The 26,542-nt window shown below is 35.3% G+C and overlaps 1 protein-coding gene across 5 annotated transcripts in view; it reads right to left on the reverse strand.

The window, feature by feature from the left end:
- Positions 1-7,941: 7,941 nt before the first annotated feature.
- Positions 7,942-26,542, reverse strand: part of SCN3A (sodium voltage-gated channel alpha subunit 3) — a 114,205-nt gene continuing 95,604 nt past the window's right edge. For all 5 annotated transcript variants that reach the window (XM_007965204.3, XM_007965208.3, XM_007965211.3 and 2 more), the window contains exons 22-28: positions 20,759-20,881; positions 18,009-18,281; positions 17,238-17,291; positions 16,284-16,421; positions 15,116-15,220; positions 12,696-12,966; positions 7,942-11,777 (exon numbers count right to left, since the gene is read on the reverse strand). In XM_007965204.3, coding sequence (XP_007963395.3) covers positions 10,582-11,777; positions 12,696-12,966; positions 15,116-15,220; positions 16,284-16,421; positions 17,238-17,291; positions 18,009-18,281; positions 20,759-20,881 — 2,160 coding nt within the window. In that variant the 3' untranslated portion in view covers positions 7,942-10,581. The remainder of the gene's footprint in view (positions 11,778-12,695; positions 12,967-15,115; positions 15,221-16,283; positions 16,422-17,237; positions 17,292-18,008; positions 18,282-20,758; positions 20,882-26,542) is intronic.

Genomic DNA, 26,542 nt, shown 5'->3' on the forward strand with positions numbered 1-26,542 from the left:
AGTTTCAAAGTGACACAAATATACCATGATCAAGGTTACATTTTTAATAAAAGCATTTGTAATGATATAAAGGGAGAAATGCATAAAAGATGAAAAAGCATTAGGGCGAAATGCAAAATTCATTGCATGTAAGTACCTTCTCCTGAGGCAGATTCATTTTTGTAATTGCATTTTGGGAAGTTTAGCATTGTTATTCCCTTAGTACACACTGGATAGTCAGCAAGGGAGACAGCAGGCAGTGTAGTTGGGAGTGTGGTGGAAAGGCAACACAGAACTCAAAGTTTACCACAGAAAAATCTAACATGAAGAATCTCCCTTGCTCCAATTTGGTCAATTAAAAGTAGATAATGGTTGGCAAACACTGATATAAAGCTGGTGGCATCTTACTGTTAACATAGGTATACTCTCATCACATTGCACGTTGCTTACCGCAACCATAACTAACCCAACACGTTGTCAATTGGTTTTACCAGGAGTGGCACCCAAGCTCTCTCTCCTCCACAATGATCTACCCTCCAAAATTATCCATGTCTTCACCTGGCCACTAAACCGTTTCCTTACTGCAAGTAAGCTCAAGTTTTTGAGATGATAGTCTGAGAGATAATCTACTGAGATAGTGGGAAAAAAAGATATTTTTAATCAAGGAGATCTTTTTTACGATTTTTGCTTATTGCAGCCTGCTCTTTGATTTACCCACTTTACAAAAGAGAATGTTTTGAAATCACAAAGCTTCTGCCACAACTTCTAAACTATTGGATGCTAGATATGCATGCTTTCTTTCTACTTCACAAATAACAATGTTAGTAATGAAAGTAGTTGCCTTTTTGCAATACCTACCTGATACCGTTTGGATGTTCTGTCCCCTCCAAATCTCATGTTGAAATGTGACCACCTATGTTAGAGATGGGCCTAGTGGGAGGTATTTGGGTCATGGGGCAGGATCTCTCATGAATGGCTTGGTTGTCTTCCTGATAATGAGTGAGTTCCACTCTGAATTTATGGGAGATCTGGTTGTTTGAAAGAGCATGGCACCTCCTCCCTCTCTTTCTTGCTCTCTCTGTTCCCATGTGATATGCCGGCTCCCTCTTTACCTTTTGCCGTCACTGGAAGCTTCCTGAGGCCTCCCCAGGAGCAGATGCTGATGCCATGGGTGTACAGCCTAATTTGTGAGCCAAATAAACCTGCTTTCTTTAGAAATTACCCAGCCTCAGATGTTACTTTATAGCAATGCAAATGTGCTAACATACCACAGTAGGCCAAAAACACATTGTCTCATCTAATTCTGCTACAAAGCCTGCTAAAATAGTAATCTTATTTTACTGATGAGAAAAGTAAGATTCAGGGAGATGAAGTAACTACTTTAGGGTTACACAGTAACCAACTGGGAAATTCAAGCCCAGGTCCTTTTGAATCTTCATTTTTTTTGCTTTTATTCATTCTTTAAACTGTAAAGGAAGCACAAGTGTCTAAACCTAAAACATGAAAATTGTAAAATATTTTAGGAAAGAACCATTTGCATATTTTTTTGGATGTATTTTTCCATATAAATTATAGTGAGGCAATAAATATGTGTGATGTCCCTAATCACTGAGATACAGTTATATGGTATTATATACATACATATAACGGTATTACATATTTGGTATTTTCTTTGCTTGAGTGGATGTAGCACAAATGATAATTTACTGTTAAATTTGTGACTAGACAATTTTGATTATATGCTAAGTAAGCATTTTGTGGGTTTTTAAATGTACATTTGGCGTTGTCTACTAAGATAAACTTCATCTGTTCTGTCAAACTAATTTAGAAAAGAAATTAATATGTATTTATTCAAGTGCTTAGGAAAATTATCAATTCTACAAACTAGAATTTTGTTTTAGACATGCATAACTGAAGGTGATGGGAGGAGGGAAGAGAAATGTTGGTCAAAGGCTACAAAATTTTCATTAGTTAAGAGGACTAAGTTCAGGACATCTGTTGTGCAATATGGTGACTATGTAGTTAATAACAATATATTACATTCTTGAAAAATACTAAAAGAGTAGATTTTCAGTGTATTCACCACAAAAATGATAACTATGTATGGTAATGCATATGTTGATTAGCTTGGTTTAGTCATCGCACAATGTATATCTATTTCAAAGCACCATATAATACACAATAATAAATATGTTTGTTAATTAAAAGAAAACCAAATAAAACATTTAAAAAGAATACCTATTCTTAACAAACTCAAAAAAAGAAATAAATAATTGAATTAGTAATTGATATAAATAATTTGAATTTCTGTCTGGTATAATTTGCTTTCATTCTAAAGAACTTCTTTTAGTATTTCTTCAAAGCATTTCTGCTTGCAAAAATTTCAGTTTTTATCTGAGACTGTCCTTACATTACCTTCATTTTTGAAGTATGGTTTTGCTGGAGAGATCATTGTTTTAACAATTTTTACTTTCTATACTTTGAATATGCTACCCTACTGTCTTCTGACCTCCATTTTTTCAGGTAAGAAAGCAACTGTTAACCCCATTTGGGTTCTGTTGAACATGATGGGCTGTTTTTTTAATTTTACTGCATTCCAGATTTTGTTTTTTGGCTTCAACAGTTTGATTATGGTGTGTCTGGGTTTATATCTCTTTGTATTTATCTTCCTTGGAATTCATTAAACTTCTTGGATGTGTAGGTGATTTTTTAAAATCAAATTGGGAAGTTTTCAGTGATTATTTCATCAAATATTTTTTCTTTGTCTTTCTCTACTCTTTTTCTGGCACTCCCATTACACTTATGGTGGTGTGCTTAATGATGTCACATGTTTTTCTAAGGCTCTGTGTTTTTGTTTTGTAATTTTTTTCTCTGTTTTTCAAACCACACAATCTACATTAATCTATCCTCAAGTTTGCAAATTATTTCTTCTGTTGTCTCACATTTGAAACTTTCTAGTAGAATTTTTACTTCAGTTATTGTAGTTTTCAATTCTAGAATTTCTGAACCCTCCTACTCCACAAGATTGTGGATGTTATTGTTTGCTTTTTTGAAAAAGTTGTTCAGTGATTCAACTGAACTAATTACGTAAAGTTAATTTATCTTACAGTGTGGAGCCTCTAATGTCCCTGCTCAGATTGCTTTTCCTTGTTTGTATCTTTTATCTTGAATACCTTGGTGTTGCCCTTGGAGCAGCATAAGCCACTTGTTGGTCAAAAGATGTGCATAAGCCCTTTGAGACAGGTTTTTACCCTTTACAATTGAATATGCATGTGGCTTGGAGGCCACCATATCAGATCAGAAAGGTTGGGTTTTTGGCCTCATGTTCAGCTAGAGACTTGTGCAAGAAAGTTAAATCTCAGGACCCAAAATCACTAAGCCAAGGGAAAAGTAAAGCTGGGAACTATGTCAGGCAAACCTGCCTCCCATTTTATTCCTAAGTAAGATTGGTACAAAGATTAAGAAGTTACATACCTCCCTCACAATTGGCCCATGAAGTGGGCCGGACGCGGTGGCTCAAGCCTGTAATCCCAGCACTTTGGGAGGCCGAGGCGGGCGGATCACGAGGTCAGGAGATCGAGACCATCCTGACTAACACGGTGAAACCCCGTCTCTACTAAAAAATACAAAAAACTAGCCGGGCGAGGTGGCGGGCGCCTGTAGTCCCAGCTACTCGGGAGGCTGAGGCAGGAGAATGGCGTAAACCCGGGAGGCGGAGCTTGCAGTGAGCTGAGATCCGGCCACTGCACTCCAGCCTGGGCGACAGAGCGAGACTCCGTCTCAAAAAAAAAAAAAAAAAAAAAAAGAAATTCCTTGTGGGCCTCAAGATCTTTATCCTGAAACCATTCTATTGAATTTTACCCTGGCAATGTAAACTAATAGCTTATCTTCACAGGTATGGGGCAAAAAGTCATTCCTCTGCTCACCTGAGACACATGCATATCTAATTGCTTCATCTGCCTTATTACTTATGTAAAAATGCAGATTCAGTGAGCCAGACTAAATTGTGTATTCACAATTCACAAAAAGGCTCAGTGAAAGGCTGATAAAATACTCAAAAGAAGGCAATCTTTGTCTGTTATCTAACTATGACCCGAAAGCTCCTGCTTCGAGTTGGACTGAACCAATGTACGTCATACATGTAATAATGGGTGTCTCATGTCTCCGAAAAATGTATGAAAGCAAGTTGTGCTGCAACCTCCTTAGGCACATGTCATGAAACCTCCTGAGGTGGCATCCTTAAACTTGGCAAAATAAACTTTCTAAATTGGTTGAGATTTGTTTCATATTTTGGGTTCACAGACTGTAGCTTGGAACTTTCCTCTCTGATAGCTCCAGAGGAGGCACAACCTTGGACAAGCACACAGTCTTTCAGACTGGTAAGGGTAAGTTTAAATTTATTTTTAATTCTGGTCTCCTAGGAGTCACCCCTGGGTCAGAACAGTTTATTATTCAGTCAGTGTTTTATCAGAAGTTGTGTTTAAGTCCTGTGTGCAAGTGAACCTTTCATCCTATGTTGATGGGTTTGTTTGCAGCTTGGGGAATGCTTTCATGTCTTCTGACTTCTCCTGAGTGGATGCAGCCTATTGCATAGATACTGTCTTCCTGACCCACAGGAAGGCTCTTTTTAGTTGCTTCTTTCCCTGGTTCACTCTATTAAACTTCTGGCTGCTCTGAAGTTTTGCTTGTATCATGGAGCTCCCAGCCTCCTCTAACTTAATGTTCATTATGATCTCTATTGTTTTTGAAAACAGCCTTAGGCATGGAATTCTCCACTTTCTATTCAAATACAGTCAGTCTCCTTAAGAACTTCTGTGTAGCTCTTTGTCGTTATGGCTTGACTTCTGCCCTGGGCAGTACTCTGACACTGCCACAACAGTACTGGGGACAGGATCTTGCTTTTCCCATGGTGACACTCCCTCTTTAAGTGTAGGCACTAGATGGTGGGTGGCAACCCTGGGGTAGATTTGCAAGACATTGCTGGTGTGAAAACTCTGTCCTACGAGTGTCTTGTGGTGGGGTGATTGGAACCCCAGGATTCTTCGTCTGCCATGCTTGGGGTAGCAGTTTTACCCTACAAAAAGGGGATAGATAGGGCAAGGGACAACCAGTCCTCTTGGCCGTGCCTATGTGGAATATAACTCATGTAATATGTGGCTGGCGGAGGAAGAGATGATGGAGGGAAGTGAAAGTTATCCTTTTCCTCCTGAGGTTGGATACTAGGGTCAGAAGGAGTTCCTCACTATTAGAGTACCCAGCATAAAGGTTCTGTAAGTTGGAACTGAGGATGAGGATTAGGGGAGTGCGTTGTGGCTTAAATGCCACAGACTCTCACTCTTCTTACTGATATTCAGTCGATTTTCTTGAGTGAATGTTTCTTCATTTGCTGTACACCCTTAGGAAAATTTCCAGAGAACCTAAATAATTGCTCCAATTTTTACCTCTTAAATTGTTGTTTTGCTGGTAAGAGTGTCCTCTGAGTTTCTAACTCTGCTATTCTAGAAGACCTATCTAATTTATATTTTTCATATATTGCTGGGTTTGGTTTTCTTATATTGCATTACTTTTTTTTCCATTTATGATAAGAGTAAAATTGTCAGTAATTTTTCTTTCTATTATTTCTTGCCTAGGTTTGGTATCAATGTTTATTCTAGCTTCTAGGATGGGTTTGGAAATGTTTCTTCCCTTCCTAATGTGTTGTTTTGTCTCTCTTGGTGTTGGGGCATGATTTTAGCCATTGACCACATTTTTTCAAAGGTTATAAATTTTTCAAACTTTTAGTTGTCATTTTTCCTCCAGCATTGGTGTGCTATTTTTATTAGATTTTATTCATGTTGTTTATTTCACACTGCTTTTGAAACGTAAGTTTATAGCATTCTACCTATAGTTTTCTCCCTTTTTCCTTCCTCCTATTGTTTACTCTTTTTGATTAATCTTTCCAGAGGTTTAAAACATTAGTTTTTTTCTAAGAACCAACATTTGTCTGTATTTATTACTTTTTGTATTTCATAGACTACCTATCTATCTATATCTATATCTATCTATCTACCTATCTATCTATCCTCTTCCTCATCATCTCACTGCTTCTTGTTTCTTAGAGATTATTTCATTTTTAAAAATTATTCCTCAGTTCACTAAATTTTGGCAATATGTATTTTTAATAAAATAAGTTTTTACTATAAATTTACCTTTAAGTATTATGTTACTTTCATGTAACAATTTCTTTCCTTTTTAAAAAAATTTTTTTTTTTTATTTTGAGACAGAGTCTTGCTCTGTCACTCAGGCTGGAGTGCAGTGGCTCAATCTCGAAGAAGAAGAAGAAAAGAATGAAGAATTATCAATTTTCTCTGCAACAGAATTAAATGTTACAGATGTTATTATAAGAGAATGATATGCATATTTTATCCTTTTGTAATACAAACTTAACTGTAGAGAATGTAAGATTGAAGCCCAGTATGTTGAAGTGTTGTGGTAAATGTAATTAATGACAAAGAACTTACTACACTCGTGGTTTGAGGCAGTTTTACAAAATGACTAGTGATTTCTTGATTTTAGTATCTTCTATTATAGATCATATATTGTCTTTTAGAAATCTGTAACATTACAAAGAAGAAATAATAGCCATAATTTCAATTATTTAAAGCATCCTTCAACTTTATGGTATAAAACTTATAGGGGATAAGAAGAGTTTTCTTTCTTTTTTTTTAAATGAGGCTAAAGTCAAAGCCAAATATGTTTCTGTTTAATGTTATCTTAGTAATGTTTCTAAAAGTCTATTGACAATATAAATTTTTTTCACTAAATATTGCCCATATAGAGGAAATTACTCACTTTGAATAGGCAAATGAGTGATCACTTTGATTTTGAACATAGTATTTTAGAATGAAAGACATACCAGAAATAATATTCTAAATTCAACATTCTATTAATGATGGAAAAATCTGAGGGCTAGAATTTGATTTGCCTACATTACACAGCTAATTTAATGCCAGAATTGAAACTAAAAACTAAGTGTAAGGACTATTAGTCCAGCTCTTTTTACCTTTTCCATTTCTGCAAAAATGGTCACCTGACTTTCTGTATGATTATTAAGTTGTTTGAAATACACAAAAATGGTTGTCGTGCTATTTTACCATATACAAGTTTTTTGAAAATTATTAAGATACATAAATTTATATAGCCATTATCTTTTGGCTATAATATTTGAAAACCAGAACACCCATTTTTCTCTTCATACAAATGTTTTCTCTTTATTAGAAAGCAGCCATTTAGTATCACTTATCAGTGGATTCAAATTTTATTTCATAGTATTGTTATTTCTATGGCCGACTTGATTGATTCTACCTTTTTTTATTTTTGAGATGGCTGGAGTGCAGCAGCACAATCTCAGCTCACTGTAACCTTGGCCTCCCAGGTTCAAGCAATTCTCCTGCCTCAGCCTCCCAAGTAGCTGGGATTACAGGCATGCACCACTATGCCCAGCTATTTTTTTTTGCATTTTTAGTAGAGATGGGGTTTCACTATGTTGACCAGGCTGGTCTCGAATTCCCAACCTTGTGATCTGCCCGCCTCGGCCTCCCAAAGTGCTGGGATTACAGGCATGAGCCTGCACCCAACCAATTCTACCTGCATTTTCAAAATAGAATCTTATAATGAAGTCTCATTATGGAAGTAGTTATTTCAAAAATATGTCCAATTATGTTAGCAACTTTCTATTCTGGACAGTATTTTCAGAATATCCTTTAGCTAGGTAGGTATATTTTTTACAGTATTCTCCCTTTCAACTAAAGTCTCTTCTGATGATTCTGGAAGATGGTCATTTAGGTAAAATGCATACCAATTAATATATTGCTTATAGATCACTTGGGTAATGATTATAAAGGTTTTGCAAAGCAATATTTGGCATCTCTGTGGTGTCAGTGAGATGTGTAAATTGACTTGAGCAGAAAGAAGCCAATGAATTCCAATTAGCCACCTTATATAATTTATTATGGGAGAATTATGAAATACATATTTAGATCCAAATTGTCTTTAAAAATATGCATTACAGCTGGAGTTTTCCACTGAGAATAAAAGTTTGGTTTTGACCTCACATAAATCCAAGGGTTCTTGAAAAAAAGTTAATATAAATTCTCAATAACTATATCATTAATACCTTATGTATACATAGGAGTTTATATAATGCATTTAAGTAACAAAGAATGTAACATTTATTAGCCACCAGTAATTAGGAGATAGCATCAATTATATTGAGAGAAGATGAGTTTAGATGCTTATAGCCAAGGGAATTAATTGAAATTGAAAGCTATTGTAGGTGGTTACTATTATTATCAAACCTGAAAGTTGGAATATGTGAACTTGATCCTTTGCACACATAAAAGTTCACAAAGCTGCTTTTAATTTGCCTTTATTCTGTAGTACTGCTTGGTGAATCATGCACTAGTTTGTTGTAAAATTCATGTAAACTTTTATGTATACAAATGTCAGATCAAGCAGAGGTTTTATTAATTATATATATTTTAAACTGCCAACAGCAAAAAACGAAAACAAAAAACCCCAGAGGCCAATAAGTGAAATGCAATAAAAAATGAAATTTATTCTTTTGGCTCAATAATGACGTAGCTCACCATTCTTTTTAGTAATAGCAATTCCCTGCATGCAGTTCATCAATACACTACAGTAAATAGTTTTGTAAAAGGAATTAACATTAAACTTTTGGTTTGTGCAAAAAACAAAAATTGATATCATGTTAGGTAATTGCACAACTTTGCCACTTTGTTCATGGCTAAAAAGAACAAAGTCCATGTTATATCTGTAATAGCTTTAGTGCAGCAGGAATTAAAAAAATAAGACTAGTCTGCATACGTAAATACTACAAAAGTTGAATAAAAAAAAACTTCCATGAATAAAAGGTTATATTGAGGCAACCACAGTTGGTAGAAAATGATCTAAGTTTGAGTTTTTGACCAATGTATCTCCTATTGGAATGGTAGAAAATATATTATAACAAAGAAATCCATAAAACCCATTATCTAACTTTTATTTTAGGAAATTATCCATTGAAAAATCTTATGGATCCAAAAGTTTGGAATTGTGATTAAAAATAAAAAGCAAAAGCATAAAGTAAGATAAATTGTGATGTCATCAACCTGAAAATAATTTTCTTATGTACAAAATGCTGACAAATAAAATTGATTATATTTTTACATTATTTATATTTAAACAAGTTTTAGACATATTTTTAGCAAAATATGAAGAATAGGTTTTGTCAGTAGGCAGTATTCAGTGTGTTTCCTTGAAATCTAGAGAGATACCATATGATACTCATGTTGAATTAAAAGTGCAAAAGTAAAGGTGTTTGTAAATAGCTTCAAATTATTCTGCTTGACATAATGGACAGATAGCAGGTTGAATTCATTCTTTCACCAATATGTGACAATCTTTAACCAAGACTTATGAAGAATGGATTGAGTAAAATAGAGCAGCATAGGCAATATTAACATGCACTAGTGATAGCCTTTAAACTATGTTTAATGAATGGTACAGGATACATCCCTGTTGGAAGCTCGCAGAAGACACATACACTGTGGTACATATTTGATTTAATAGAAGTTGTTTATCAGGCTATATATATATTTGCCCAAACATGCACCACAGGATAAAATAACTATTTACATAACATAGGGTATTTAATTGACATAGACTATCAGCTTTGCTGAGAGCAGAAGATGGCAAAGCAGTACTGCAGCAGAAAGTGGAACAACTATTCTAAAGCAATACTTTAGATATATTTTTCTAGAATGGATTTATTAGATTACCTTTTTGGAAAGCATTTGACCAAAATTAAATATAGAGCTCTGAAACTTAGAATAAAATTTGCACTTGCTGAAACAGAACACTTTGCATAAAAATAATCCTTTAAATATTAGAGGAAACTTTACAGGCACATAACTGTTCAGACAGAAACAAACATAACAGACTAAAATACTTTCAAAATTAAAGCCATCTAGAAAATGGAAGTAACTGAAACTGTAGCCATTACAATTCTTTTTCTGGTTTTGAGCAAAAATTTTATCTCTCTGGCAAAACACTTTTGTCTGATCATTTGAGAGACTTGTAGAGTAGGACCACAGGGTTCCTGTATACTGTTTCTTCAACATAAACCTCATTTACAAAAATAGTGACATAGTATTATGAATAAACTATGAATTGGAGACCATGGAAATGCACTAGAACAAATTTTGTAAAAATATGGCAGACATGGAAGTTAAAAATAGAATGGATGCAAGGACTGTACTAAAGGTGTTTGGTGTAGTTACAATGATCACTTTGCACAACTATCCCTATAGTCTAGGTAGCCATTGGGTTTCTCCTCAGCAGTGTCAGCTGGTAATAAAAACAGCAACCTCTTGTCAATGTTGATACCCTGTCTCACAGAGTTGCAGTGACAAAGAGGTCACTGTCTTGTATAGGCACTGACTATGAGTATTTGTTAAAACAGTCAGTTTGGCATGGACCTCCTTTTGAAGTCCAGTTGACACATACACTTTACCTTCATAGGCTGTAAACAATTGATCACAAAGATAATTCTTTGTTTCTTTTTACTTTTGATTTTCTCTGACCTCTTTTACTTTGCTTTCTTTTTCTGGTTTATCTTTCTCAAACTTTTCTTTGTCTGGTTTTGTTACACTATCATAGGAAGGAGGAGAGGTGGTAGAGGAACTCCCATCTGATTTTTCTGGAGTGGAGTTCCCATTTAATTTGTCAATAATCATGTCTTGTTTTATAGGTAAGTCAATCCTCCCTTTAATTGCCTCTTTGTTATAGTTACTTGATATATTTTTTAACCTTTGCTTTAAAAGATAACATCTGAAATTACGCTGAATGATAGCGGCAGACACCTCCTCTTGTTTACGTTTCAAAGTGGTTGTAATAGGCTCATAAGAGACTTTGGAGGGGTTTGATGACATAAACCGGTCTTCCATCTGTATTCGAAGGGCATCCATCTCTCCACTCTCACCCAAAACACGTTTTGTAAAGGCAAATAAAATATCAAGGCAGTGGATCCGGTCACCACTGACCATGGGCAGATCCATGGCAATAAGCTGGACTTTGTTGGGTTTTGCTATGAGAAGAGGAGGATCCAGGGCAGCTGCAAAGTCAGAGAGCTTAGAGAACTCTATAAACTGGGTCGCATCGGGATCAAACTTCTCCCAAACCTCATAGAACATCTCAAAGTCATCCTCACTCAGGGGCTCTGCACTTTCTTCAGTAGCAACACTGAAGTTCTCCAGGATGACCGCGATGTACATGTTCACCACAACCAGGAAGGATATGATGATGTAACTGACAAAAAAGAAAATCCCAACAGATGGGTTCCCACAGTCTCCCTTAACTGAGCTGCCAGGATGAATTGTGTCAGGATCACAGTCAGGTGGTGCACTATTAAGAATAGGTGCTAGCAATCCATCCCAGCCAGCAGAGGTTGTAATTTGGAACAAGCAGATCATGCTGTTGCCAAAGGTCTCAAAGTTGAACATGTCATCAATTCCAGCTTCCTTTTTAACATAGGCAAAGTTGGACATCCCAAAGATGGCGTAGATGAACATGACCAGGAAGAGCAGGAGGCCGATATTAAACAACGCAGGAAGGGACATCATCAAAGCAAAGAGCAGCGTGCGGATCCCCTTTGCTCCTTTGATCAGACGTAGGATTCTGCCAATCCTGGCAAGACGGATCACTCGGAACAGGGTAGGGGACACAAAATACTTTTCTATCATCTCAGCCAGAAACATACCTATGGAAAACATAGAACACAGCTAAACAGAGAATATCTTTCACTTACCTGATGGCTTTATCTTTTTTAAGGTCTATGAAAACAACAAACTTGTTATGAGTATGAGTCTTTACTAAATATTTGGATATTATTATCCCTGATATTAGCAATTATTGATTACAGAGTTTTATTCAATGATTCTGTAATGTCATAAACCAATATGAATTTTTTGCAAAATCCAAATAATCTCCAATGGTAGGTAGCATGGCAATTTAAGATTATATACACCTAATTTCTATGAATAGTTATCCCTACACATGAATTGTGACAATTACAAACAAAAATTATTTCTGAAATCTCTGAATGTATTGTTTTCCATTTTTTAATGATATTCTTCAGTTAGAGAAAAATGGGCCATATTTGACATGAGGTTAAAGTTGAAGTTTCTAAATTTGGGGTTCTATAATTCCCCATCTCTCTTTTTCTCCTATTTACTCTCAACTTTTCTTTGAAAACCCACCTAGGATGCATCACCTTTATCTCTGGAAGCCTGTGTTAACTCATTCCAGCAGAGACGGCTACTTCCTTTTCAGTGCTTCTTAGAGTACCAACTTTATTGCATTATAATGATTTGTTTTTTAAGCCATCTGCCTCTTTTAGCCTGTGACCTTTGTTTAAGATTAGGAGAGTGCCTGATAATGTTTATTTCCTGTCTTCTTCACCTCTTTCCCAAACCTGGTATTCCTAACATTGTTTCTAACCAGTTAGCTTTGTGAATAAAACCCAGATTTCAGAGTTTTTATTCATATATGTTAGTGTTGAACTTTAGATCTATATGCATTATTATTCTCAGACCTAATTTCCATGTTAATCAGCTGGAAGGTCCTGGGGCAACCCTTTCTCTGTAACTGTACCTCTTGGTAATTAAGCTGTTCTTACCTACAATGGAGAGAATCACCACCACAAAATCAAAGATGTTCCAGCCTATAGTGAAGTAGTAGTGTCTGAGGGAGACCAGCTTCAGCACAAATTCTCCAGTGAACAGAACAATGAACACTAGGTTGATCCGGGACAAAACTAGGGTCATATATTTGCCCTGGTCATCAGTTTCCACCATCATGGTGACCATGTTGAGGCAGATGAGGATCATGATGCTGATATCAAAGACTTGCCTGGTTACAAAATCAAAGACCATTCCTTGAAATTTGTTCTAGAAAGTGAGAGAAGAGAGATAAGGTTACTATATATATGTCATAAAGAATAATCCAGTAAAATTGTAGATAAAGCCCTTCCACATATGGCGATGAATGTACACCCTCCTCATATTATCCTAAACAATTTTGTGTGCTTTTTTTCTCTTCACGTTAAAAAAATGAAAAAAAAATTATATAGCTAAACAAAGCATATTTGGTTTATTTAGGTCCAATGGAAAGACAAAGTTGGATGAGACATAAATTAAGGCTGGGCGTGGCGCCTCATGCCTGTAATTCCAGCACTTTGGAAGGCTGAGATTGAAGGCTTTCTTGAAGCCAAGAGTTCCAGACCAGTCTGGGCAACATAGCGAGACCTCATTTCTATTAAAAAAAAAAATTAGCCAGGCATGGTGGCACAGGCTTGCAGTCCCAGCTACGAGGGAGGCTGAGGTGGATCACTTGACCCCAGGTGTTTGCGCCTGCAGTGAACTATGGTCTTGCCACTGCACTCTAGTGCGGGTGACAGAGTGAGATGCTGTCTCTTAAAAAACAAAACAAAAGCAAACAAATTTGTGGCAATTGGCTGATAATATGTATAGTCTTTGCTTGATTTGAATAAATATGACAATTTTTATTAAAAAATAGTGACAATGAATAATGAAGATTTACAAAGTAGGTTAATATCGACAGACATTTAGATAGATGAATACACCAGTTCATTTATCAATATTTTAGAAATTTTGGTTTATACCTTATTTCCCTCCCCCAGAATACATCAGTCACATTGCTATTGAATTCTACTTCTCTAGCTCTGTGAATCTCTGTATGGGTTTGTTAATTTATCTGTATTTCTTTCCATCTGTCCTTCTTTACCTATGCCCTATGCTTTAACAAAAATGCATGACTTTAAACATTTTTTTCTTCGTCTTATTAACAATCATCTCAGGAACAACATGCTTTCAAAGATTCTTATATTAATATGGCTATTAAATATAGTTTTATTAAAGAAATATATTATTAATCATTTAGAGTAAAAACTTAAAATAAAACTTCATGGCTTACCAAAAATCAAAGGTCATGAACCAACCATGTTTTATTTATTTATCTATTTATTTTGAGACTGAGTCTCGCCCTGTCACCCAGGCTGGAGTGCAGTGGTGCGATCTCTGCTTGCTGCAAGCTCCGCCTCCCAGGTTCATGCCATTCTCCTGCCTCAGCCTCTTGAGTAGCTGGGACTACAGGTGCCTGCCACCATGCCCGGCTAATTTTTTTTTTTTTTTTTTTTTTTTAGTAGAGACGGGGTTTCACCGTGTTAGCCAGGATGGTCTTGATCTCCTGACCTCGTGATCTGCCCACCTTAGCCTCCCAAAGTACTAGGATTACAGACGTAAGCCACAGCGCCCAGCCAAAGAACTCTAGTAAAGTTGGTTCAATACTTTCCTCTCTTACCCTGCTCCCTCACATTCCAACTACTCTTATAAATACGGTAAAGTCAAGTCACTTAGAGAATTTATGAGGCCTTGCCAAGTCCCAGTTCTGGCAATTACAAGATTTGTGACTTGGGGCATGATTCATATGTTCTTTGGGCCTCAGTTTCCTTATTCTTTACCTATCTCAGATAATAGCTGAGTTAGAGTCCCACTCTGTGAACATAATCTATCATTATTACATCATTCCATTATCATGAGGCTCTACAGAGCATGCATTCTGAATATGCCTTATTCTGTTTTGGTGTATTTGGTGAAACAAACAATTTTTATGACATATTTTCCCTTTCTAAACAGGTTTGGAATATTTTCTAGTCTTAAGAATGGAGGGAACAGAGAGTATAGAGGGAAGCCATGGAGAGTGGGATGGGAAGGCTAAAGGAGGAGGAACCAGGTGTGCTGTTGGTAGCAGGAAAGTGAATCTTGCTTTGGAAGCATTTATTGGGAACCCTGAGCTAGAAGTTTTCAGTTCACAAATTATAAAGAACATTACCTCCTTTTTGGAATGTGGTAACTCCTAATGAGTGCAGAAGTTGTGAATTATGATACAAAATATGAACTTTATAATTAGGACTCAATATTGGTGATATCATCTAATATATTCTGCTCCAGAGCATTGTTCAGTTTGATCATATGGACACATGGCTTTGGAACGTTAAAGGAGACAAGTAATTCTTACTGCTGGGCGAGGTATGGGTTTCTGAGGTTTCTTGGATCCAAGTTTCTTCATTGCATTGTAATATTTTTTCTGTTCCTCTGTCATAAAGATGTCTTGACCTCCAAAGTAAAGACATAGTATAAAACTGGTTACAATTCTAATATGTGTTCCAATAGCACTTTTACAAAAAATATTTGTCTTTCCTTTAATCTTTTCTAAGTTTTAAGTGGATATTATCCTGCTACATGTACATTTATCCTGCTTTTCCCATTTATGTGAAATTCTGACTGTCTTAATATTATGGAAAATCCTTACGGACATAAAACTTTGATCACTACAGGATCCTAATTTGATTATACTATGTTTAAAAGTAGGCACGAGGGTCTCAAATATATTTTTGTAAAACAGAAAACATTTTCTTAGTCCATTTCACTGTCGATAATTTTACTTCTTCGTTCAACAGTTTTTGAACACTTTCTGTGTGCTAGACAATGTGCTGGGTATCAGAATTACATAAATATATAAGATACAGTATTCTGCTTCTAAGTGGAGCAGGAAACTGAAAACATAGGTGGACAGTGTATGTTGATGTGACAAAAAAAAAAAATTAAATGTACTGCAGAGGCAACAATGAGTTCAGAGCCTCAGAGACAAGCTGTTACATAGCTTACCCTTAAGCTAGGCCTTAAAAGATGATTACAAGTTTTCTAGGAACATTCCAGGATAAAAAAAAAATCACAAAAAACCATGGACAATGGTTTTGCTTGTCCCATGGACAAGGGAATGCTTGTTCAGAAAAGGACAGAAAACTCATGTAGATGTATGGGTGGTTACTATGTAGTAGAGAAATACACATGTATAGAATGAAGTGTAGGAAAAGATGAAGATGGAAAACTGGGTGGAGGTAATTCCTGAAAGGCTCTGTAAGCCAGGCTAAAGCACTGGAGACCCACTGGATGGTCTGAAGGCGCGGACACAGTTTTGGGTTGTAAAGCTATCCAATAGATAAACTTTGAGAAGAGCCACTGACTAGAGACTGGAATCCCTGCAGCTTTTATAACCACATGGGAAACTGAAAATAATATAAACATGATTTAAGACTGTCATGACTACAAGTATCCTGGTTATTTGGTTGTATTAACAGACAGAACCTCAGAATGAAGAAAGGTAAAACGTGAAGAATACTTATCTTCTTTTTCTGCTGGTTGAAGTTATCTATGATGACACCAATGAATAGATTCAGAGTGAAGAATGACCCGAAGATGATAAAGATGACAAAGTATAAATACATGTACAGATTTTCCTCATACATAGGCTGAAGCGTAACCTAAATGACATTGAAAATATTCAATAATATTACAAATACTATAAATACTTACACTAAATCAGGAATTTATTGAGTGCTGTTATTTAATACGGTGCTACTTTTGCCTTACCCTGAGATATTGTTCTGCAAAAGCAATGTTTTAAAACTAGCATGATCTAGTAAAATGAAAGTTTGCAAGTTTTATGATTGCTCTTGATTCTGTTTTCCCATTGTGCGTTACCTTTAACACATTCTTTAACATAAATAATGGTGATATAAGCAGGGAAACATTTTGAGCTTATTATTAGTCATAATTTTTTGTAATATTTTCAGTTTGGTTTTGGAAATGCTGAATTTTGGAAATATGGCTTTAAGAGCAGAACATCAACTTCTAAGAGGAAAATTCAGCACAGATAGGTTCTGCGGAGTTATTTTTATTTTCATTTTCTAAATTGAGTGTCCCTGAAACTTGCCTGCTTTTCTGTATCATGATATTCTTGGAAGCTGCTTCACAGAGTCTGGTTTATCATACTCTCCAGGGATAGGGAGAGACAAGTTACTTCCCCACTGAACAACTTGCCCACTCAGAATAGTCTTATTTACTGGACCAATCTAATGTCTTAGGATCTGTGCAGCTAGATATCCTTTCATATTAGCTACATATTATGTATTAGGTACACATTAATCAAGCATCATGCATATTGAAGCAGTGTTCATTTTTTATATGCAAAATTAAATGTTCTAATATAAAATTTTGGATGTTTCAGTGTTTAAATTACCACCAGTATTTGCCATAAGAAGTCTAGTACCTATAAATAATATTTGAGTGATACTTACATCTCGTGAATCAACAGCTGCATACATAATATCCATCCAGCCTTTAAATGTGGCCTACAAATAACATATATTTGAATTGTTCATAAAAATTTCACCCAACAATGACATTTAACCAGATGAAAATCTGACAGTATAACAAATAACTTTTTGTACAATATTGTGAAATTTCATATGAAGATACTGAAATAAAATCGAAATAGAAAAACATTTGTATTTAAAGTCTGGAACTTGTTTCCTTTTTTTTTCCTTGAAAGTATTCTATTTTCTTCCTACACTAAAATTTAGTGAAAGACTTTATTCATGAAACTGCCATCTCAGTCCCAATTCCCTTATATGCTCTATGATTTGCGTTTTCGAAAATAGTAGAATCATATTTCCTAGACATTGGTATAATAAAGTATCTGGCTGCTAATTTATACATTTAATTCATCACTACAAATATATATTGTTATTTTAGTACCTAAAGTTGCTCCTTTGGCAATAATTGATACAGAAAAATAAAAACGATAACAGTACCCAAAAATATAATAAAAAGGAAGCAGAAATATAAAATCATATTAAAACATACTAAAAGCTTAACACTGAGGAAAATGTATTATAAAATAACTATAACATCTTCTTTATGATCAATTCAAGGTGATATTATAGGTGTTATCATTAACTTCTTTTCATACTGTCAAATGTTAGTCATTCAAACGAAGAACATCAGGGAAATAATCTTACTTGAAACATCTTGAAAATTTTTTCAAAACTCACACAGTAGCCACTTACCACTTGAAGCAGTGCGAGATAGCCAGCGCCAACATTATCAAAGTTTACTTTCACGTTTTTCCACCGAGCTTGCTTGCCAAGAGCCTGACAGTCACTCAAATTGTTGACATCACTAACGTCAAACATGTTACCCGTTGTCATGTTAACACAGTGGTAGAACTTGCCAGCAAACAAATTCACACCCATAATGCTAAAGATCAGCCAGAAGATGAGACAGACCAACAGCACGTTCATGATAGAGGGAATTGCTCCAACAAGAGCATTCACAACCACCTAGAAGAGAAAACGAGGGGAACGTAGCTTACAAACCTTTAGAATGGAAACCATTCCTTCAGTGTATTTGTTTCGTACTAACATGTGCTTGAAAAGAGTTAAATAAAAATCTAGGTGGACAAGTTATTTCTTCTAATATTTTCTAGCACATATTTGAGGGAAAACAATGACACAACTAAAGATCTAAGGTTTTAAGGAAAGCAAAATATGCTACAATATGAAAAGAAATCATCAAAAACCTGGTATAGTAAGATGGAGTCAGAAAATGTGTGTATGCTGGGGAAAAAAGAATAGAAAGATGCACTAAATGCCAACAGAAAAAATAATCGTCTTTCAGCAATACATTTTAATTTTCAAGAGTGTTAATGAATGAATAATTTGAAAAAGCGAACCAACAAACCCTTTACAAATAAACAAAGTAGTAAAAATGCCTTAAATCTATATTCTCAGATCAAGTTAACTTTTTATGACTATGAAGAACAGGATTAGGAATTTACTGGGTCCCTTTTTTCCCCTGTTAGTAAATCTCAATAAAAAGGTATATTGTTAGGGGGAAAGGTGGAATTTATATCTGGACATAACAGTACTGGATATGTTCCCATTATTATTACTTCACAGTCTCTTAAATGTTCACTTTGGAGCACATGCTACTTCATCAACCCTATTTCATGACTTATTTCATGAAAGGGAAATTCATTCACTTTACTTCTCATTACATTCACAAGATATTAAGATGTATTTTGAAATCTTTATGAAAGTTGATAGTATTTTTTTTAATCTAAATTTAATCTAGTTCATGTTGGACTATTCTGTTAAGCATTTATATTAAATAAAAGTATTGCTTTATTTTAAAAATACTGCAAATGTTATTTTAGAAATCAATACCAAGAAATCTTAAATTGACATCAAAACCAGAAATCCAAAATTGTAAACAGTTCCAATGCTACTTGAATTTTGTTTCTTTTGGAAGTTAAGCCATATGCATTTTACTTGCCAGGGAGAGGATACATTCATTGGGTTCTTAGTTTCTTTTTCTGGTTGGGCCAGTAAAGTCCCTTCCTCATCCCTCTTTTCCGCTTATCACTAGAGATAGAAACTAAAAACCACGGCTTCAGGCTGTTAATAGCCTAAAACAATACAGAACAACAAAATAACAAAATAAGGCGGATTGGACAAGCTTGGTACACACCACCAGAGGTTCTCCTGTTTTCAAGTAAATGCATAATACATTCTCGTAATTTGCATCTGGAATATTAATTCTGCTATATGACTGAATTAAAAATTCTAATCTTTGAATATTTTTCAGATTAGAGAAAATTTATAAGTTTTAAATTTTGCTCAATTGCTATCTCCCCTCAAAGATGAACTGTTAATAGAAAACCATGGAACCAAATGAGAGCTTAAGTAATATGAGTAATGGCAAAAGTTTGGTTTGAAAAGAATTCGACATTATATAGTAATCTTTGTGAATTTTATCTTATCTAACTTTCTTTAACATTAGCAAAGAAATGAAATTACAATGTAAAATCCAAATATTTCTTTGATTACAATGATTCTGGAGAGTGGCTTAGTTCTCCCTGATGAGTGAACTTTAAAGTCCAGGTTGAAATATTTTTATTGCCCCAAACAAACCATCTCCTAACATAAAAGCCCTAAGACCTAGAAGAAATTAAATATCCACATGCACTCACAAGCAGATGAAACAAAACTGACCTTTGTGCTAAATTCTACTGAGGGTCATGGCAAATGGGTGGTATCTATAATAAGTGTGATTTTATGTTTAGATGCATAATATACACATAAGGAAGACAGCTGGGGAGGAAGATACAACTGCTATAGAAAAAGTGAACCTCATTCAGAATGCTCAACTAGAAAAAACATCTATAAAACAAATTCTGGGGGGTAGCCTGAAATGCTTAGTTAATTACTTTAACCCTTCACTTTGGATGTTATTTAGCAATTTGTAGAGGCTAAAATTTACTGTTGTTTCCTTATGCAATAATTTTTTAATATGGATATTATGCAATAATTTTTTAATATGGATATTAATTCAAGAAGCAAAGCACACAAAACCCATTTTACCTTTCATTCATTACCAGTAATTTTGAAGGAATCAAACTATTGAGAGAAAGAAACTCCCCACCACGGATGAATGTCAGTAGTCAGTAGTCATTTCAAGGTGTGTAAGCAATGAAAAGAAATAACTGGCAGTCAAAGGCTTTCGGGTGCTGTAGAAACATATCTGAACTGTGACAAGAAGACTTGGATGCTAGTCTCAGTTCTGTCCCCCCAAATTCTGAGAGCCTGTTTAAATAAACTCCAGTTTCAGAAGGCTAGGCTTTGTGATCTCTAAGATTTTTGCTCTAAATCTGTAATTCTATGAAATAAATATCAGAAGAGTATGGCACCCTTCTCTATCCAAATCATTACCTACATGTAATTTTGACATGAATAATTAGAGTGTCTATTCTTCTTACCCTCATGCCTTCAAACCGGGATAAGGCTCTTAGAGGTCTTAAAGCTCTTAATGTCCGTAATGATTTGATGGCACCGAGTTCTGAGTAACCAAGAGCATTGGCTACCAGGCTAACCAAAGAAACCTACAAAAGGAAAAAATGTTAATTAGTTGACCAAGAAATAAACTGTTGACTGAAGGTATAGGGTGTGGTATCTATTTAGTGTGGACTAAATACTAATTTGAACGTACCTTGGCAACTTTCATCTTCCACATAGTGGGATCATCTTATATTGCCAGTCTGCTCTCATACTATTGCTTTTTTTTTTTTTTTTTTTTTTTTTTAAGCAATGAAACCAGAATACTTGCCCATATTTATAAACACTCGTCAATACCTCCAGTTAGATATTTTACAACCATGGGCCCCTTTTCAACCTGTGCATCAGGATTGAGTTCAATGCCAGATCCTCCATGGATGTGTGCTTAATATTATTGATTAGAAATAATATTTCTCTCTTGAATTTATGTAATATCTTGGTTATGCATTCTGGAAGCATTTACCATATAATAGCGTTAACTGATTACATATCTTATCTCCCTTTCCAGATCGTGTAAGTTTTTTATCAGCTGGGATGAAAGTTCTCTTAACATGTCTAACACTGTCTGGGCAGACATACTTTAGTCAAAATATGTTGGATAAATAATTATTCCAGGGAAAATTTTTATCAAACTACTGGACTTAAGATTTAGAATATAGTCTTCATCATTCAGAGCGATGGTACACCTTCCTGACACAGGCTGAACATCCCTAATCTAAAAATCTGAAATCTAAAATGCTTTGAATGCTAACATGAAAATCAAAAGAAATGCCCATTGGAGCATTTTGGATTTGGACTTTTGGATTAGGAGTGCTCAACTGACATAGAATGAATATTCCAGAATCCAAAACACTTCTGGTTTTTGATAAGACTCAACCTGTATTTATACTAAATTTTACTTAAATACATGAAAGATCAAAGAAGACATGTCCTTTTTGGGGGAGGAACTTTATTTGCTTTAATTTTATTTCAATATAATAACATGTCTTCATGTATAAATCCAAAGAAATAGCTACCATTACCATTGCCTCTTTATGTGTGAGGAAGTTTGAGCGCCACCCCCACCCACACCAAAAAAAGGATGCACAGCTAATAAGAGGTAGAATTGGCGATTTGAACCCAAATGATCTGACTTCAAAAGCATATCTTAACCTTTTGCATCCATGTTTGTTCTTCATCTGAATCATAGAGCACAGAAAATGATTTGAATGACCATCTTCTCAGTTCTTTCAAAGATGGTACATAACTAGTGCTTTCCGTAATGCATAAGAGAGAAATTAATTCATTATATCCACAGTGGCTTAAGGGCATTAGGGCATAATTTCTCACGAAAAAAGGCTGTTGAAAATGGATTTAAGTGAATTCTCCCAACAATCTTGTGAAGTGGGATGAAATCAATAATGTGCCCAAGAACACAGGATATAAAGAGTGACACCAAAACCAGAACCTAGGCTTTAAAAGCATGTGAAGCCACTGTCCTCTCATTGTTTAATGTAGCATACGTTTTAAGAATTGAACAGAATAATACATGACTTGACTTCTAAAGTTGATTAGTGGCAGGATAATTGATTGAGCTATTCATTTCTGTCTTACGTTTGCTGTTATAGAAGACTGGAAAGATTGGAAAGGTTATTAGAGAACACACAGGCTTTATGTTCTATGCTCCTTTTCCTCAGGAGGCATTAACAGCTTCTTTATGTTTCTAGAGTTACTATCTGAAGATTTTTCTCAACTTCCCAACAAAGTCCTTTATTTGAGACATGGGATTTTAAAGAGACGTGGCTGGAAATTTCTCAAGACCTTGAAGTAAGGAAGCTCATGCTTTGAAAAGAAAAGTAAAACTGGGTGTGATGGCCTGTGCCTGTAATCCCGGTGCTTTGGGAGGTGGAGGTGGGAGGATCACTTAAGGCTATGAGTTCAAGACCAGCCTGCGCAACATAGTCTAAGACTTTATCTCAAAAAAAAAAACTTAAAAAACGATTAGCCAGGGATGGTGACACGCACTTGTAGCCCTAGCTATTTGGGAGGCGTAGGCAGGAGGATTGCTTAAGCCCAGGAGTTCGAGGTTACAGTGACTATGATCATACCATTGCACTCCAGCCTGGGCTATAGAGTGAGAGCCTCTTTTCTCTTAAACAAAAACAAAAACAAAAACAAACAAACAAACAAAAAATAGGTAAGTTCCAGAACAGTGGGTTTTGGAAAGATAGGAAGTCATGGGTTCAAAGGTTGAAAGGCGCCACCTGCATCTAACCACCCTACATGGCATGGAATTGTGTGTTGTTGGAGAAGCTGGGCTTAATGAAGCTGTACTTATTTTAATGGACCTTATGGCCCAGAGGACATAGTGCCAGAGTTGTAGCCACAATATGTGAGAATCAGAGGAAATTAGCACCATATTTCTAGGCTACATATGTCCTAGAGTTTCTGGAAGTTCCCAAGGGGAGATCGTCAAAAACTACCTGACATTGGATTTTCTGACAAATCTGTGCTGGGATCTGTTGCATATTTGAATTATATAGGAAAATAAAGGGAATTTAAAATATTTTTAAGACTTTGAGAATACTCACTGCAGATTGGTTTAATCAAGCAACTTAAAATGATTTTTCCATGCAAATCACTCTGACAAGATTATCACAATCTGATCAGTCGTATACATAATTTTTTTTTCCGGTTTGCATGACTTAAGTACAATGTCATTTTGAATAAGGCAAAACCTTATTTTAGTGGTTTAACTGATGTGAAAAAATATGCTTTAAAAGCTATTTTGAAATAAGATCTTTCAAATCTCTATTATAAGTGGAGGTAGCTCCTTGCAAGAATTTTAAAGATTTGCAACATACATAAAGTTTGAAGATAATGACTACATTGGCAGGGTGCTTTACAATTCACAGTGATCTCTTTCACTCATTATCTTTGTGTCTCAGAATAGTGAAATGACCAATCCAAGGAAAGACGGCAACAAGTAAACATATAACTAGAATTTAGGTCTTCTGTTTTTATGTCTAATGTGTTTTTCATCTTAGCAAATTTGTTCCCAACCTTTCAATACATAGTGTTTTAATCTTATCTCTTTTGTGCTAAACATAAAAGGCACTCTTGCCAATGTGTGCAAAGTATGAAATACCCATTTCCAAAAACTAAATTTTTAATATGAATTTACATGACTCTAGGTACCATATCACACTACACAGTAAATAAATGGAAATGTCTGTGATAGAGGTGTCAGGGGTTGGCTCAGCTGTCATCCACACCTTTCCAGATTCTTATGGCAGCTGAGACTGAGAAAGAAAAGAATAATGCAGGATGGAGTTGATGGTTCCAAAGAAGAGTCTGGAAATCCTGTGATTGGTTAAGGAACCAAGCAATAGGAATTTATTTCCCTTGAAAATGGCTAAAGACAATGTTTAAAGTTCAACACGAACATAAAAGATAAAAACTCTATATAACCTCCATACATTCTGATGATATATTTCTATCTAAAAGCTTGTATAATTTTTGATGATGAGATCCATAAGCATTCTCATGAAAATCAGAATAAAAGAATATGCCCACCAACAACATTATTATTTAACACTTTCTGGAAAAAGAAGAGTTATAAGAATTACAGAAGTGGGAGAAATCATTATTTGTAGATATATTGTCATTATCTTAAAAAATCCCATAAAAGAATCAAGTAAAATATTATAAACAATAACTTAATTATTTTAGATGGTTGACAAATGCATTTTTCGTCTTAACTTTTACAAAAGTTTGTGTAGGAGTCTTTTTGAACTACAAAAACTTTAAAAATATAATTCAGAAAAAGTAAAAGTATAAGAATAATTTAAAATTTGGGGGAGAAGAAAAGCAGAGAGGACAAATTCACCAGATATTAATTATAAATCTACAGTAATTAAAGCTGTTATATTAGTAGATAAAGAAGGAATGAAATAAAATAAAGCTCAAATTAGCATGTGGATACTGAGATTTAGCACGTGGATAAGAAGAGAATTTTAAATGAGAGGAGAAATAGAACAACTGATTATTCATTAAATGAGAAACCACATGGAAAAAAAATAATAATAGAGCCTTACCTCACACCTTATACCAAATTAAATTCCAGGTTGGTCAAACATTAAAACATAAAATATGAACTAATGGACAAAGAAACAAACAAAATTCTCAAACAAAAAAACTGAAAAAAAAAAAAAAAAACCGGAATATTTTTAACAGTCTTGAAATGGGTCTTCATAAACATGAGAAAATCAAGAAGAAAAAAAAGTCTGATAAATTTGACTAAATCAATATGAAAAATTTATACATGACAAAAAATTCAAGAGACAAAAGCCCAAATTAGAAAAATATTCATATCACATGTGACAAAATACTTAATTTCCTCAATATAAAAAGAGCTCCTACAACTCATCCAGTAAAAGCTCATTAACCAAATAGTAAAGCACATAGATTCTTTCTAAACTTTTACTATATCTGTTTGAACAACATATTTATTTATACCCCCCATTGAAGTTCAACTAGAAGAAAAGCAAAGGAATACAGACAGACAAAGATAACAGGACAAGAGACAACAAGAAGAGTTTTAAAACATTCTGGACTGTGGAAAGCACAGGAATAATTACTTTCTCATCAGAGAAAGAGCAACAGAAATGCAGGTGCCTTGCAGAAGCAACATAAATTGTTTCAACAAATGCTCAGAAGGCTCTGGACCTGGAGGCCCTTGGTTGCCAAAAACAGAGGGGCAATGGATGGAGCTGAAAACAGAACTGATTAAAATTTTGTATACAGGAAAGCTAGACACTCTTGAGTCCCTTCACCCAACGCTCTCCAACCCTTCAAGAGAGCAGAATAAAATACAACTTCATAACTTCTGGAGTAAAATCTGTACTTGCTACAGAGGTCAGAACATTTAAACAGTTATCTACATTGTTGTTGGGTTTCCCCGCAACACCACAGATCTCTCTTTCAGTGTATCTTGAAGTTGAGTTTTTCCCATTAATAGTACTGAGGGGCTTAAATAGCATATGGGTTAGCTCAATATTTCTTAGGACAAGGGCACCTGGAATTTCAGATTGCTAGGTGCACACCTTCCTGCTTCCACGACAAAGGAGCCCTATTTCCTATCTGCTGAGTAGTTCCTACAAAAGGGCTCAGGTAGGGGTGAGGGGCAGGTACAAAGCTGCCATGGGAATGGTAGCAGAGGACTCTATTGAAGGTGGGAGGTTGGGGATACTGGTTACAGAGGCATTTGGCCAGCTGGGGTGGGTAACGTGTACAGCAGGAATAGAACGCAGGCTTCCAGAGACCGTGGGAAGTCCTTCCAGTGGCTGTGGGAAGTGCAGTCCCTATGCAACCTCAGTCAGAAATGGGAGTCCAGGCTTGGGGAGGTGGCTCATGCATGTAATCCCAGCACTTTGGGAGACTGAAGCAGGAGGGTTGCTTGAGCCTAGGAGTTTGAGGTTACAGCAAGCTATGATTGCACCACTGCACTGCCTCCTGGGTGACAGAGAGAGACTTTGTCTCCTAAAGAAAAAAAAAAAGGATAATTTATTTTTATGTAAGGGGAGTTTGTAAGTTTATAATTCAAGGGCCACCTTTTTGCTTTCTCTTCTGCTTTTATCTTTGCGGTTTATTTATTGGTCTTTAACTTTATACATGATTAGAAAATTCACAATGCTCACGTGCTATATAAAAGCAAACACCTTGGTCAT

Source organism: Chlorocebus sabaeus, chromosome 10 (genome assembly GCF_047675955.1).
Source record: "Chlorocebus sabaeus isolate Y175 chromosome 10, mChlSab1.0.hap1, whole genome shotgun sequence".
NCBI classification, from domain to species: Eukaryota; Metazoa; Chordata; class Mammalia; order Primates; family Cercopithecidae; genus Chlorocebus; species Chlorocebus sabaeus.